The following is a 15742-nucleotide window of genomic DNA, read 5'->3' as shown; positions in this document are numbered from 1 at the left end:
GGAAATTTTTTAAGTATAATTGAAATGATTGCAGAATTTGATCCAGTAATGCAAGAACATGTTCAACGTATTCAACATGGTGCAATCCATAATCATTATCTTGGACATAATATACAAAATGGAGTGATACAATTATTAGCAAATGAAATTAAAAGTAAAATTATAAAAAAGATTAAAGAAGCAAAATACTTTTCAATTATACTTGATTGTACCCCCGATGTAAGTCATCAAGAACAAATTACTCTCATACTAAGATGTGTAGATATTTCAATAAGTCCGATAAAAATAGATGAACATTTTGTGGAATTTTTAAACATAGATGATACTTCTGGAAAAGGTCTTCTCAATGAAATTATAAATGCAATAAAAAATCTTGAACTTGATATTAATGATGTACGTGGACAAGGATATGATAATGGGTCTAATATGAAAGGGAAAAAACAAGGGGTATAAAAAAGAATTCTTGATATAAATCCTAAAGCATTTTACACACCATGTGGTTGTCATAATCTCAACCTTGTCCTATGTGATATGGCTAATTCTTGTCCTAAAGCTATATCTTTTTTTGGAGTAGTACAATGTATATACACACTATTTTCTTCTTCCACATATCGATGGAAAATTTTACAAGATAATGTGACAGGTTTAACTCTTAAGCCATTGTCACAAACACGTTGGGAAAGTCGAATTGAAGGTGTGAAAGCAATAAAATTTCAAGTTCTAGAAATAAGAGATGCTTTGTTACAATTGGCAAAAACAAGTGAAGATGCCAAAACAAAAAGTAAAGCTAATTGTTTAGCAACATATGAGATTGAAAGTTTTGAGTTTTTGCTAGCTATGACTATTTGTTATCACATATTATTTGCTGTTAACACTGTTAGTAAAAATTTACAATCGAAAGATATGCATATTGGTGTTGCTATAGATCAATTAAAATGTTTCATGTCTTTTTAAAAAAAAATATAAAGAAGATGGATTTACATCTGCTATGAATTCATCTAAAGAAATTGCAACCAAAATAGAAATAGAGCCTATATTTCGTGAAAAACGTATAATTCGTAGGAAAAAACAGTTTGATGAGAATGTCAATGATGAGGCAACACAATCCACTAAAGAATATTTTAGAATTAATTATTTTATATATATAGTAGATCAAGCTATTTCTTCAATTGAAAGTAGGTTTGAACAATTTCAAATATATGAAAATATTTTTGGTTTTTTATTTAATTTTGAAAAACTAAAATCACTAGATGATGATAGTTTGAAAAAAAATTGTCTTAATCTTGAATGTTTTCTCATACATGAAACTCATTTCGATATTGATGGTTTAGATTTATATTCAGAACTAAAAGTTTTAAAAGAAGTTTTGCAAATAAATGATAACTCTCCAATTAATGTACTAAATTATATAAAGAGGCTAGAATCTTTTCCAAATGCATGTATTGCTTTCAGAATATTACTAACTATACCTGTCACAGTTGCTTCCGCAGAAAGAAGTTTTTCAAAATTAAAATTAATAAAGTCCTATTTAAGATCAACTATGTCACAAAAAAGATTAAGTGGATTAGCTATATTATCAATTGAAAAAGAAATGTTAGCGGAACTTGAATGCAAACATTTAATTAGTAATTTTACCTCTTAAAAAGCAAGAAAAATAAATTTTAATTGAAAAAAATATATGAATTTATAATTAAATATAATAAAGGCCCGGTTTAAAACTTTCGCTTGGGGCCTCCAAATTCGTTGAGCCAGCCCTGTTCGATGTGTAAGCAAAGACATCTAAATTCTACTTTTATTACAAGTCTTTTATTTAGATTTCGGCCTCTTATATATACATTGCTATAGATTTATCGTAATACATTTGAGAATAATAAAAATGTAGTCATCAAGGGCACTCTTTCTATGGATGTAAGCCGTTAGGCTAAATCAGGTAATTCTCATTTCTTATGCTCTCTTCTTTTTTATATTAATTATTTTATTCTAACATGGTATTAAAGCCACTACTAAACCCCGTAATTCTCATTTCTTATGCTTTCTTATTCTCTATATTAATTATTTTATTCTAATATGGTACTAAAGCCACTGTTTTGAGTTTTAGATGTCTCAAGTGTTTTTGTATATAGTCTTTGTTTTTCTAGACATCCGTATGTTGCCTCTATCTTGTATAGTCAAACTTCTCTATTGTAAGTCTCCGGCATCCCTCCATTGTTGCAGGAGGAACTCTAATGTTGCTCACCACTACTATTAATAGTTGCCACTGTGGACAGACCACTACCATCACTAATATTCTAGTATCCAACTATAAAATAGAAGTATAAATACTATATTTTTTTTAATACTTATTTAAACCACCGTGTACCCTTGACAATTTAAGGGTGTTCACCAAACCGCAAAAACCGCACCAAAACCACCCGCAAAATGGCATAACCACTTTGCACTGCAAGTAACAATGCACCACACTGCATTGCACTACATCTTTTCTATATATTAATTTATTTATCTATTTTAATATTAAATATATTATTAATAGTTTAATAACCCTCGTTTTCAAAAAAAAAAAAGAGTTTAATAACCTTAGCTACTAGGGTATTAAACTATTATAATATCTAATACACATTATTAATATTTTAATACCCTAGCAGCTAAAAATATATGAATTTATAATTAAATATAATAAAGGCCCCGTTTAAAACTTTCGCTTGGGGCCCCCAAATTCGTTAAGCCAGCCCTGTTCGATGTGTAAGCAAAGACATCTAAATTCTACTTTTATTACAAGTCTTTTATTTAGATTTTGGCCTCTTATATATACATTGCTATAGATTTATCGTAATACATTTGAGAATAATAAAAATGTAGTCATCAAGGGCACTCTTTCTATGGATGTAAGCTGTTAGGCTAAATCAGGTAATTCTCATTTCTTATGCTCTCTTCTTTTTTATATTAATTATTTTATTCTAACATGGTATTAAAGCCACTACTAAACCCCATAATTCTCATTTCTTATGCTTTCTTATTCTCTATATTAATTATTTTATTCTAATATGGTACTAAAGCCACTGTTTTGAGTTTTAGATGTCTCAAGTGTTTTTGTATATAGTCTTTGTTTTTCTAGGCATCCGTATGTTGCCTCTATCTTGTATAGTCAAACTTCTCTATTGTACGTCTCCGGCATCCCTCCATTGTTGCAGGAGGAACTCTAATGTTGCTCACCACTACTATTAATAGTTGCCACTGTGGACAAACCACTACCATCACTGATATTCTAGTATCCAACTATAAAATAGAAGTATAAATACTATATTTTTTTTAATACTTATTTAAACCACCGTGTACCCTTGACAATTTAAGGGTGTTCACCAAACCGCAAAAACCGCACCAAAACCACCCGCAAAATGGCATAACCACTTTGCACTGCAAGTAACAATGCACCACACTGCATTGCACTACACCTTTTCTATATATTAATTTATTTATCTATTTTAATATTAAATATATTATTAATAGTTTAATAACCCTCGTTTTCATATTTATTTATCTATTTTAATATTAAATATATTATTAATAGTTTAATAACCCTCGTTTTCAAAAAAAAAAAAAAAGAGTTTAATAACCTTAGCTACTAGGGTATTAAACTATTATAATATCTAATACACATTATTAATATTTTAATACCCTAGCAGCTAGCCATCTAACTCACTGTATCAACTTCAAAAAAAAAAAAAAAAAAGTATCACTCTCTCACATTCTCTATCTTAGCATCTTAGCCCTTAGGGCTATTTGTTCACACATTGCCGCCATAATTTAAAAAAATTCTTGTTGGGTTTACAATTAATACTTGTTTTGGGAAAAAAATTGGCCTTTGCCCTTTTTAAACAGCATTTTGCCATCTTTCTCAAACTAATTAGGGAAATGCATTTCTTTTGAAAATCGATTTTCTCAAAATCGAGTTAAGCCCTATAGCGGCATTTTTAAGGAGCCTATAGTGACGTTTTAACGACATATAGTAGCGTTTTGTAACTTGATCTCCATGAAGTCAAGTTATAGGTAACAAAAAAGAAAAAAATTTTCATGTAACTCGACTTTATGGAAATTGAGTTACAAAACGTCACTATAGGTCTTTAAAACGTCACTATAAACTCCTTAAAAACTCAGCTATAGGGCTTCAAATTTTTTTTTTTTTTTTTTTTATAACTCGATTTTAAGAAAATTGAGTTTCAAAAGAGGGGTATTTCTCTAATTAGTTTGGGAAATGGGACAAAATGCTAGATTTTTTTTTTGAAAGGGGCATTTGCCCATTTTCTCCCTTGTTTTGGATTTGTAATCCATTTCATGCTTTGCTTTAGACTTGTTTACATTATGGTTTTGATAATTGAAACGTGAAATTAGTAGGCGTGACTAGCATTGCTTTGAGTATGAGTAATTCATTTTTGCTTTGTACCTAGTGTTTCACATAAACTCTCTACTTCATATTCTGAATCTAAAGTGAAAAGCATTAGATTTTGACAGTTAAAACATTTAAGTTGCTTACCATTGTACCATGTTCAAATTACTTGACTTCATTTAAATGTTTGATGTATACCTGAGAATTTGAGATAGTGATATTACTAATATATGTTAAATTGTATAGTAATATATTTTGAATTTTTATATAGCAGGCGTATTATGGGTTGAGATAGTTATAAGTGTTCAATTTTTGTTATATACTAGGTGTATTATGGTTCTTGAAAACAAAGGTTTGGGCTAATCCAAACCAACATAGTAAGTGTTGATTAGGAAAGTTAGCCCAAAATAAAGAAACCTAGCTCAATAGTTTAAAACATGGCCCAAAAAGGGAAAAACCAATTTTGGGTTGGGTGGGAAAAGCCAATTTTGGGTTGGGTAGGAAAAGCCAAAAATTTGAAAAATATACTGACTTCAAATCGTTCAAACCCCATTTAATATACTACACTACACATGTGACTACAAAAATGAGGTGCGATACAGTTATGGTTATGGCTAAACCGCACTACACCGCACTACAAACACCCCTACTTGATGTGATATTCACTCCACTAGTATAAGTTATTGTGTAGTGAAGGAGGGCAAAGGCTAATGTTTTACTCTTTAGGAGGGAGTTTCACACATATATACACTTAGATTAGGTTTCAGTAGATTTCCATCTCACATATATGGTTTCGGCATGGTTTTAATGGGAGATAGAATTGGCGGGGGCCTTTACTCATACATTTGGAGTCGTTGAGTCCTCTTATTGAGGGTGGAGATAAGATGACGTGGTATTTAGGGTCGAAGGGAGATTTTGATATAAAATCCTTTTATGGTGCATTGAGGGGATCTAGCTCTATTACTTTTCATTCGAAGAGTACTTAGGGTGTGAAGGCTCCACGTCGTGTGTCGTTTTTTGTTTGGATAGTTGCATGCGGGGGAAGGTTCTCACAACGGACCTTTTTGAGGAAACGAGGCTTCACAATTATGGATTGGTGTTGCCTTTGTAGATGTTAAAGGGAGAGTGTGTGGATCATTTGCTTTCTGCATTGTGGTGAGGTATTTTAGTTATGGAGCTTTGCCCTTAGGTCTTTTGGTGTTTCTTGGGTTCTACCTAAAAGGCTATCAACTTACTGGTCGGTTGGAGGAATTGGTTGGGGATACATTCTTTAAATGTTTGGAATTTGGTACCATATTGTGTGATATGGATTATTTGGAAGGAGAGAAATAATCGCATATTTGAAGATTTGATGCTTTTTGTGGATAAGCTCTTAGCTTTGTTTGTGACAACGTTGTTTGATTGGTCTCGTGTGTGGGGATTTACTTCTATGAAATCCATTTCGTTGTTGTTAAATTTACTATCTTTTTATATGAGTTGTTCTGTTTTCCTTTGTTGCTTGTACATATTTCCTTCGTTTACTTCTTTTTAATACAAAATTTTCTTACCTATTAAAAAAAAAAAAAAAATAAGGACCAAATTAAAATATTGGAGTGAGTTCCGGTAAGCTTAACTGGTAAAATTTCTGATGGTTGAATAAGAAATCTAGGATTCAATTCCTGCCTATACCATGGTTTTTAAACCCGGACCGGACCGTACAGTCTGATTGGGTTAACCGTGAACCTCTCACAAACACGGTTCCTTTAATCTTAAGATTCGGTTTATGCCAAAAAAGCAGGGAACCGTTCGAACTGCGGTCCAATTGCATGGTTTTGAGAACTGTGATCAGACCACTTCTCACGGTTCCCTACTTCCTTTTGAATCTGAACCTAAAAAATAAAAAAATAAAAAAATAAAAAAAAAAAACCATAGAAAGACAAAAGAAAAGGAAACACAATTGTTGGGAATGCATCATGTCTTCAGCAATTGTTTCTTCAGAGTACATCACACAACTTTTCCTCTCTTCAGAAACTCTTCTCTTGGGCGAAGCAAGCTTTAAATTCTACCACTGCCATCTCCAACATCATAGCTTTAAATTCTGGCTTTGTTCTCTGCGGGTAATGTGTGTGTGATAGGGTGAGAGTATGAGAGAGAGAGAGAGAGAGAGAGAGAGAGAGAGAGAGAATGAGAAAGAGAGAGCTAGAGATGAAAAAAGAAAAATAAAAGCAGAGAGGACACGTTGTGTGGAGGAAGAGTTCTAGAAAAATAAAAATAAGTTGAGAGGAGTGGGGATGGGGATACATGTGTGGAGGAGAAAAGACGAGAAAAAAAAAAAAAAAAAAAAAAGAAGAAGAAGAAGAAGAAGAAATGTATGGATGCAAGGAAAGAAAGGAAAAAGAATAAAAAATCACAATAAAATGTTATCACAATATTTTCACAATAAATTTTAAATAACAGATTGTTATTAGTTGATATTGGTGATAAAAAATAATTTCAATAGTGGGTTCAAATTAGAACTAGTAATAACTTTTCAATAAATTTTGTTGTGAAAGTATTGCTAAAAATGTTGTAGACTTCTTCGCTACTTTTGAAGATTTTTCTTTTGCTGTTGTGCTTTAGAGTCCGTTTAGTATGTGTTTTAAACAACAGTTTTCAGTTTTTTTGAAAATACATTAAGTAAAACATGTGTAGAAATACATGTAATTGTTTAAAACTGAAAACATATTTTAAATTTATCTACCAAACAGGCCATTAGTGTCAACCACTTATATTTGCTTTGTTGTCAACTACTAACATATAATGCTTATATAAGCTTGTTCTTGTCAAGCACTTCCTTCTTGAGTTTTGTTATTTATTTAATTTAACAAATTTAAATGCATGGACATCTTCAGATCTAGCTTTTGATTATTTTTTTTTAAAAAATTCTAATAAATGGTGAACAGTGACTATTCAAATGGACTTGGGAAAAAAAAATGATCGGCAGTCAAATGGGCTTGGCATGAGCAAATACACTAATTTGTCTCTTAACTATTTTATTGGGTTTCATAAAATAAAAATTATTGGGTATTAAAATGTGCTTTGTCATGACTTAAAAATAATTTAGAAACTCAATAGCTATTATGTTTTTTAGAATTTAATAATTCTTATTTGTATTATGAAAGTGATGTTATAAAAAATACTATCTATATTTTTTTGGATTATCTTAGTTAAATTTCAATTTTTATTTATTTAATATAGTTATTTATAATTTAAATAATTATTAAATTAATTATAATGTCATCACGGTTCGACCTCGGTTTGACTCCGATCTAACTTTAAAAACTCGAACCTCTCTTTTTTACGGTTCATTGAACGGTCCGAGTTTCAAAATCATGACCTATACCAAAAATTGATTAGTGCCTTAGCTTGATAATGAAAAAAAAAAAAAAAAATGAAAAAAAAACTCTTTAAAAAAAAAATGAGAAAGGTTACGGACTTAAAAAATATGGGATAAAGAGTGAAAGGAATGAGTGATTATAGGACACGTGACCTCCACGTGCCACAAAGTAACTAAAACCACAGCAGTGCGCGGGAAGGAATTCATATGATCCCTAGTTTTAGCCAAAACGAGACCCCCTTTTATCTCATCTCATCTATCTCCCACTGACTACAGTCTAAAATTCACCCAAATCCAGAAAAATGGGTATCAAGGTATTTGCTTTTCCAACCCCTTTCTCTCTTTGATTTCTAAAGTTTAGTTTTTATTGCAGATTTTTATTTTATGATTTCTTTTTGTGTGTGTGTGTGTGTGTAAATTGATGATGGGGTTGTAGGGTTTAACAAAGCTCTTAGCGGACAATGCACCGAAGGCCATGAGGGAGCAGAAATTTGAGACCTATTTTGGCCGCAAAATCGCTATAGACGCCAGCATGAGCATTTATCAGTTCCTCGTACGCATCTTTTTTTTTTTTAAATAAAATTTTTATCTGGGTTGAGTTAAAATGTTAATTGAACATGTATGAGCCTTTGTGAATGAGTATTTATTAGGATTTAGCATGTGGGTTTGCTTGAATTTTGGTGCAGATTGTTGTGGGAAGGAGTGGGACTGAGATGCTTACAAATGAGGCTGGTGAAGTTACTAGGTACTTTTTACAAGTTATCTTTTTTTTCAATTAAATAAGCATGTGTTGCTGGGTTTTTTTTTTTTTTTTTTTCCTGAAATTTAGCTTAGTTTGTGTTTTGGGTGTGGTTAGTTTTGAGCTGGGTTTCATTTGAACTCCTTGTTTTCTAAATATTGATATGGGTTTCTCTTGGGATGGTTTGTAGTCATCTGCAAGGCATGTTTTCGCGGACAATTAGGCTTCTTGAAGCTGGAATTAAGCCAGTGTAATTAAATTCTCTACCTTGCTCTTTGTTTTCACTTTGTTAAAGTTTAGGTATAGTCATCTCCATGTTATACTTGGTATAATTGGTGTAGTATGTGCTTTGCTAAACAAGTTGAAGTTTCTGTTCAGCTATGTTTTTGATGGGAAGCCACCAGATCTGAAAAAACAAGAGCTGGCGAAACGGTGTTTTTCTATCACAGCTTAGTTTCTTTGTTTAACATAGATGACATTTGTTAAGCACATGGTTAATAGTGGCTTTCATGTTAAACTTGTGGTGCAGTTACTCAAAGAGGGCTGATGCTACTGAGGATTTGGAAGAAGCCAAAGAGGCATGTGCATATTGCTTTCTTTTTTCACTTTCCCTTGGTTTCTGTTTTATCATTAGTTTACAACATGTGTAATGTAGCTACTTTTTGTTGTCATTGCAGGCTGGCGATAAGGAAGCCATTGAGAAATTCAGCAAACGAACAGTGAAGGTGAGTTCTTTTCCATATCTCTTTCTTCTCTGTTGTCAAATGTGGTTTACGATTACTGTGGGACATTAACACTTAGCACTATATTCTTGAACACTTGTTTTTTTGCTATTTATCAAGCAAGAAATTGTAAAGGTTGGGGTATACTGAAGGTATGATTTATGTGAGCTTTTGATGCCATGTTCTCCTTACTTATGCAGGTGACAAAGCAGCACAATGATGACTGCAAAAGGCTCTTAAGACTCATGGGAGTGCCTGTGATTGAGGTGATATTATGTTATAAAATAATTTTTCACTGGTGTGAGTTAAAGTGTAGCTAAAAATTTATTCTTCTTGTAATGCACCTGTGTGGTTTTGGTTTCCACAGGCTCCTTCAGAAGCAGAGGCACAATGTGCTGCTCTTTGTAAGTCAGGACAGGCAAGTTTCTGTCTGCTTTGTAATTATTTTATGTTCATGAGTAAATCTAATGGAAAAGAAAGTATTACATTGTGTTTTCTGTGGTATTTGAAACAAGTTCATTTTGTTTCCCTCAACGTTTTTTTAAGGGTTTATTTTGTCATATGCTTTCCATGTGCTTTTTTATTTTATTTCATTTTCATGTTTGTACATTATTTGTGTTGTTGATCTTATTTTCCATAGTGACTTGTTCCAAGGATGGATTTGGGCCTTCCTGTCTACTGGAAATAGTTGGATTCATTTCCTATCTGTCTGTTGCCCAAACATGTTCATGGTAAATGATGTGTTAAGAGTCTAATGAACTTTTATTGAATTCAGGTTTATGGCGTGGCTTCTGAAGACTTTGTACATTATTTGTGTTGTTGATCTTATTTTCCATAGTGACTTGTTCCAAGGATGGATTTGGGCCTTCCTGTCTACTGGAAATAGTTGGATTCATTTCCTATCTGTCTGTTGCCCAAACATGTTCATGGTAAATGATGTGTTAAGAGTCTAATGAACTTTTATTGAATTCAGGTTTATGGCGTGGCTTCTGAAGACATGGATTCCCTAACATTTGGAGCTCCTAGGTTTCTTCGTCATTTGATGGATCCTAGCTCAAGAAAAGTTCCAGTGATGGAATTTGAAATTGCAAAGGTACTTACTACTTATAACTCTGATATAATTGCTTGCCAAAAGTGCTATAGCTCAATTGGCACATCTTGGTGTTTCCAACAAAGATGTCCAGGGTTCAAGTCCCTCCTCTTCCCCCTTGTAATTATCAAACTCTGATGTAATTGCTTACTATATTAATTCACTGTTCTGATAATGACATCCTTTCAGATTTTGGAGGAGCTAAATCTTACTATGGATCAATTCATTGATTTATGCATTCTTTCTGGATGTGATTACTGTGACAGCATTCGAGGTATTTGGGTTTTTAATTTGCAACACTCAATCTGATATAATATATTACTATTACACACACATTTGTATGGCTTGAAAATTTAATTATGCATTTAGTATTTAGTGCAATTATAAATTTATGCTACAGGAATTGGGGGGATGACTGCTTTGAAGCTCATTCGTCAGCATGGCTCTATAGAGAATATACTGGAGAACATAAACAAAGAGAGGTTTTCTCATTTTAAAGCTTGAAAGCTGCTGTACTATTTATATTCATGTATTTGACCTGGTGAAATGATTCAAATAAACTTATTTGTTGAGTTTCTTTTGGAATATTAGGTGTATGTGTAATTATCATTAAAAAAATTCCATTGGGTCCTGGGTGTTCAATATAGTAACATCTTTTGCTTTAACCATCATTTTTCAATAATTTTTTTTTGACATGTCACCATCATTTCAATACTTTCTAGAGCTCTGTGTTATTAGTTATTACCTTGTAAAATTTTAATTCATCTAAATTATATCAGGGAGCTTTCTAGCATTTTTTACTCGATGATGGGTGTGCTTTTATTTTGTGTATTTACTGTTCCTTTTTCAGCTCTAATTGTACATTCTATAATCAGGTACCAAATACCAGATGATTGGCCATATCAAGAGGCTCGGCGGCTTTTTAAAGAACCATTAGTCTGTACTGATGAAGAACAACTTGAGATTAAGTGGACTGCTCCAGATGAAGAAGTAATTAATTTTTAGTTGAAAAGTGTTTATATTTTACTGTCTTTCTTGAATGTTTTGCATGTTAGAGAGATTACATTGTTTTGTCATTTTTACAGGGTTTGGTAACCTTTCTGGTGAATGAAAATGGGTTCAACAGTGACAGAGTGACCAAGGTGTGCCCTTCTAAATCACTATAAAGTTCTTACATTGGCTTGCTATAAGTTTATATTGCTCATTCTGAATAATGAGGAAAGACTTAAATTATTTCTTGGTTTCTCTATCTATTTAGGCAATAGAGAAAATTAAAGCAGCCAAAAACAAGTCAACACAGGGCCGGTAGGTGATGATTATAGGAATAAGTTCTTTAACTTTCTGTTTTCTTTGGCTAATGATGCCTAATACTATTGCTATATATTTATTTTGCAGATTAGAATCATTTTTTAAACCAGTTCCCAATACATCTGCACCCATTAAACGGAAGGTATGTTTACGCTATGCATTTTGAGCGTCTCTTGGTTTTTTTCCCTGCATACGCTGATATTTATCTGTGGTTGGAAGATAAAATGTTTCTATGTTCTAACTCTGCATATTTTGATGAAATCATTGAACTTGGATCACTCATAGTACAAACAAACTTTAGTTATTACCAATAAAAAGACTGCTGATTAATACCTAAAAAAAACTGCTGATAAGCAATCTTGATTCTGGGAGCACAACCCAGATTATTTCAGATTTTCTTCCAGATTTTATTTTGAAATTTTGTACTTGATTTCTTTTTAACTTTTGAATTTGATTTTAATGTTGTTGAGGATCTGTGTTTGGTTTGACATAAAATGTTTTCATAGTGTAAAATAATTTCAGGTGAAAACATTTTCCAGATTAGAAAGCATTTTCAAGTGTTTGGTTGCATTCCAAAAAAAGCTTTAGAAAATATTTTCGGTGTTTGGTTCTTTTCCTGAAAATGCTCTAGAAAACACATTTTCTACTAGTTTCACATTTTCCCAGCTTCCAAACAGATATTGTAATAGAAAATTCCAATATATAAACCCAAAGAAACAAAAAACAAAAACAAAAACAAAACAAAAAAATTGAACATTCATCAAACCACTCTCTCTCTCTCTCTCTCTCTCTCTCTCTCTCTCTCTCTCTCTCTAAAAGAGAGAGAGGTTCATGGGTGGGTTGATGGTTCGATCTGGAGGCAGCGGCAATGAGATTGAGGTGGCGACAACAAGCTTGAGGCAGAGACGATGAGATCAGTGGTTTGATCTAGGGATGGGTGGTCATGGTGGTTGGCATTAGTGGGTGGGTGGGTGGGTGGTCCAATCTGCTCATGGGTGGGTTGCTTGACTGGTGAGGATGAGGGCAAAGTTCAGCAGTGGAGGTGGCTGTTGGTTCAAGCTCTCCTCTCTACTACCTCTCCTTGCTTGGGGTGTGTAGAGCATGAGTGTGGGAGTGAAGGCTGAAAATGAAATGCTGTAAAATGAAAGTGTAATTGATTTTACACTCTAGGCAGCCTTATTTTACAGTCAAAGGGAAATTAATTTCAGTTTGACCAGGTTTTTCAGTCCGCCCAAACACCCATAAGGTTGTAAAATGTTCAGTAAAAGTTTTTCACCTGAACCAAACACAGGCTTAAAAGGTAATCCCTGAAGCCTATTATAAAGAGGCTCCAGGAATGGTTTGAAGTGATACAATTTGAACAAGAATTTATTTATTAGAGATGTTTTTTAAGCTTTGTGGTGATTCTAAGCACCCTTAGGTGGTGAAGCCTAGGGAATTCGGTAGATTCTAGAATCTAGATGGTGAAGCATAAGATTTGTCCTGCTTTTCTTTCTTCCCTGTTGTTTATATTTTCTACACTTCCCATCCTACATCAATTCTTCTTATCTAGTGAGTTTGCTTTTGCGTTTGTTGGTTCTTATTCCTTTATATTATTAGTTTACCTCACAATCTGTTTTCTTGGTCTTGCTAAGTATTAATTTTCACCAGTGCATTTGGTATAACTTATTTTAGTGAACAAAGAATAAGCTGGGGTTTGACTGAGCTGTACCAAAGGAAAAGTGAAGCTTTAAAAAGATGAACCTTAGAAATTAAGCTGGCTTAATTTATAAGATAAACTGTAACAAATGGGGTTATAACTTGCATTAGCTGAAAGGTCAGGATGAAATAGCACAATGTCTTTGTTCTCTCTCTCTCTCTCTCTCTCTCTCTCTTAAATGTTAATAAATTTTCATAAAAACTAATTAATGTTTCTTTGTGCTGCAAGTATCTGTGTGTCTTATTTTAAAAACTTTCCTGAAAGTTTGTCTTCCCCACTAGTTACTGATCCGAAGCTTCTTCTTTTCATCAAATTTCTTAACCTTTCTCATCCCATAACTATTTGTGTCAGATCACCTTTTCCTTCAAAACCTAAAAAATTAAAACACAGTGGAAAGCCTTCCAAGTTTGTATAGATCTCTTAGGATGTCTAAACCTGATTGCCTACCTTGATTTCTTGCTACACTGAATGACAGGGAAGTAAATGTGTGCTTGGATCACCCAGACCAGCAACTGGGAATAAGATGCTTTCTTTGCAAGCTTGTGGGTCCACGCCCAAGGTCCTTGGCAGCCTGAGCTTGCAAATCCAATATCTGGGTTTCAAGCACTCCATGTCATTATCCAGAGGTGTCTGCTTCGGCACATGAAGCTGAAAACCCTGGTGAACCATCAGAGCCAATCTATGCGTGTTTCTATTCCACTTAAATCATTTAACAGCATCAGAGTTTTTCATATAGTGATTTTTGTTGGGAGAAAGTTACCCAAAAAATAACTTTTGTAGGAAGAAAAGAACTGTTGCTATTTCTTCTTTACCTTAATACTATAATGATTATCATTTTTCCCTAGGGTATGCAATCTGAAAGGAGGAATAGTATTTGATAACTTAGTTTGTAATTTAGGTCCCAGATCTCTAATGTTTTGGAGCTCAATGCTGAATTACTAATTAGCTTAAATATTTGTCCATAAATTTCTTCCACGTAAGTTTACCTTTGATTTGCCCTAGATAGTTTACTGTAACAGATCCACTTTACACTGCTTACAATAACATCTAAAAGTTAAGGTGATGTGGGGCTGAAGCTAAAAAGAGTTGATCCAAGCAAACTGGACTATCATTTAAACAAGAACTTACTCTCGTATTAAGCATTTAAATATTGTGTCTCATGTCAGAGACTTTTTTTTTTTGGGGGCGGGGTGTTATTTTTTCTGGCTCCACTCGGTTCTGTAGGGGTTGAAATTTAAATAATGTTGGATGTAATTTTTAATGGATTTTTTTTCCCAATTAATAGCATAATGGCTTTACAGTTTATATACTGTGGTTTGCATTGCTTTCACAATCCCAGTTTTCCTTTTTTTGGTATTTGTAGTTCATTATTCATTTTGTGAGTATCATTTTCTTTTCAAGTCTTCTTTGGCATTCAACAATCTGCCTACTGTTTCCTGCAAGATTTACTTATTAACCCTGGAATTAGTTAACTTGCCTGATTGCATCACTCCATATCATTGATAAGGTAGTTTGCTGATCATTGTGACAGGAAACACCAGAGAATGCTGCTAAAGGTAATGCTAACAAAAAGTCAAAGGCTGGTGGTGGTAAGAAGAGGAAGTAATTTGAATTGGCATGTCAATCTGGAAATAGACTGATGTAGCAAACTGAATTCGGATTAGATTAGAATTTTGAAATCAGTGAAGTATCCTTCCGTTCCATTGTATGTTTAATTATTATTTTTTCAAGTATCACAATCTTTACAACTAATGATTCCATCGTAATGGTATGGCTAGAAGTAGTTGATATCTTGTGTGTGATCCCTTATACAATTCATTGGCAACATCTGCCATGACTATATATTTGTGGCAAGTAGATTTTCAACAAAAGGTATTCATGCTACCATTTTCGGTTCTGATTAAGTGTAGGGTGGTCTTCCTTTTCTTCTCTCACACCAGAAACAAATTAAAGAAAAATTGTGGAAATCAAGAGGTCGTACCTATTGTGCCATTTGGTTAACGGTGTCCAGGGAAACTGTTATTCTCAAATAATATTTGAATTGAAGTCTACTTGATCCGGTGCTTAAAATTTGTGCCTATACAAGTTATAAGCTGTCTGACAGGTGGGAATTCTTGTGCCTAAAGGAATTTGGTGTTGTTCATTTTCATTAATAAATTAGAGAAATCTTGAAGCATTGCCAGTTCATTATGTGCAACATGTTTATCTTTATGTTTCTCTACCAAAAAGTTTATGCTGTTCCGTATTGGGGTGATATGTGATGGTTTAGTTATCAAAATTTTATAATCCTTTTTAAGTTTGATTAAAGAAATGTGTAATAGAATTCCGGACGCTGAGAAAGAGTTTCCTCTTTGTATTGTAATTGTAATTAAGAGTTCACTCAGAGAAAACAAGATAACAACGAGGAAGATAAATAAGCGTGCAAGGGTTGTAGTTTTCTTCTTTTCA

At 33.1% G+C, this 15742-nt stretch overlaps 2 protein-coding genes across 3 annotated transcripts; both read left to right on the top strand.

Annotated features, from left to right (window-relative positions):
- Positions 1 to 6: 6 nt before the first annotated feature.
- LOC111997667 (uncharacterized) lies at positions 7 to 5713 on the top strand (the record flags this gene model as incomplete). Its single annotated transcript, XM_024029783.2, has 4 exons — positions 7 to 178; positions 317 to 401; positions 627 to 694; positions 5493 to 5713. Coding segments are annotated over 4 exons (546 nt in total), but the record flags the coding sequence as incomplete, so codon positions are not given.
- A 2227-nt stretch (positions 5714 to 7940) lies between these two features.
- LOC111997677 (flap endonuclease 1) lies at positions 7941 to 15191 on the top strand. Of its 2 annotated transcripts, XM_065782942.1 has the most exons (18): positions 7941 to 8050; positions 8173 to 8289; positions 8423 to 8481; positions 8666 to 8725; positions 8854 to 8907; positions 9005 to 9053; positions 9153 to 9200; positions 9398 to 9463; positions 9565 to 9615; positions 10171 to 10290; positions 10477 to 10561; positions 10688 to 10769; positions 11163 to 11277; positions 11373 to 11429; positions 11546 to 11592; positions 11683 to 11737; positions 13770 to 13954; positions 14826 to 15191. In XM_065782942.1, exons 1-17 carry the CDS (start codon positions 8039 to 8041, stop codon positions 13938 to 13940), a joined length of 1248 nt encoding a protein of 415 aa, XP_065639014.1. In that variant the 5' UTR covers positions 7941 to 8038; the 3' UTR covers positions 13941 to 13954; positions 14826 to 15191. The 2 variants fall into 2 exon arrangements, with proteins under 2 accessions (XP_065639014.1, XP_065639015.1); XM_065782943.1 differs by lacking the exon at positions 13770 to 13954.
- The last annotated feature ends 551 nt before the right edge of the window (positions 15192 to 15742 follow it).

The sequence above is a fragment of the Quercus suber genome, unplaced genomic scaffold (assembly GCF_002906115.3).
Source record: "Quercus suber isolate HL8 unplaced genomic scaffold, Cork oak 2.0 scaffold_321, whole genome shotgun sequence".
Taxonomy (NCBI): Eukaryota; Viridiplantae; Streptophyta; class Magnoliopsida; order Fagales; family Fagaceae; genus Quercus; species Quercus suber.
The sequence above is the reverse complement of the archived record's forward strand: the minus strand, read 5'-3'. Positions and strand labels throughout refer to the sequence as shown.

Coding starts and splice junctions, on each gene's coding strand:
- LOC111997677 (XM_065782942.1), top strand. Junction 8,482..8,665: donor GAGGCTGGTGAAGTTACTAG/GTACTTTTTACA, acceptor GATGGTTTGTAG/TCATCTGCAAGGCATGTTTT. Junction 8,908..9,004: donor AAACAAGAGCTGGCGAAACG/GTGTTTTTCTAT, acceptor CTTGTGGTGCAG/TTACTCAAAGAGGGCTGATG.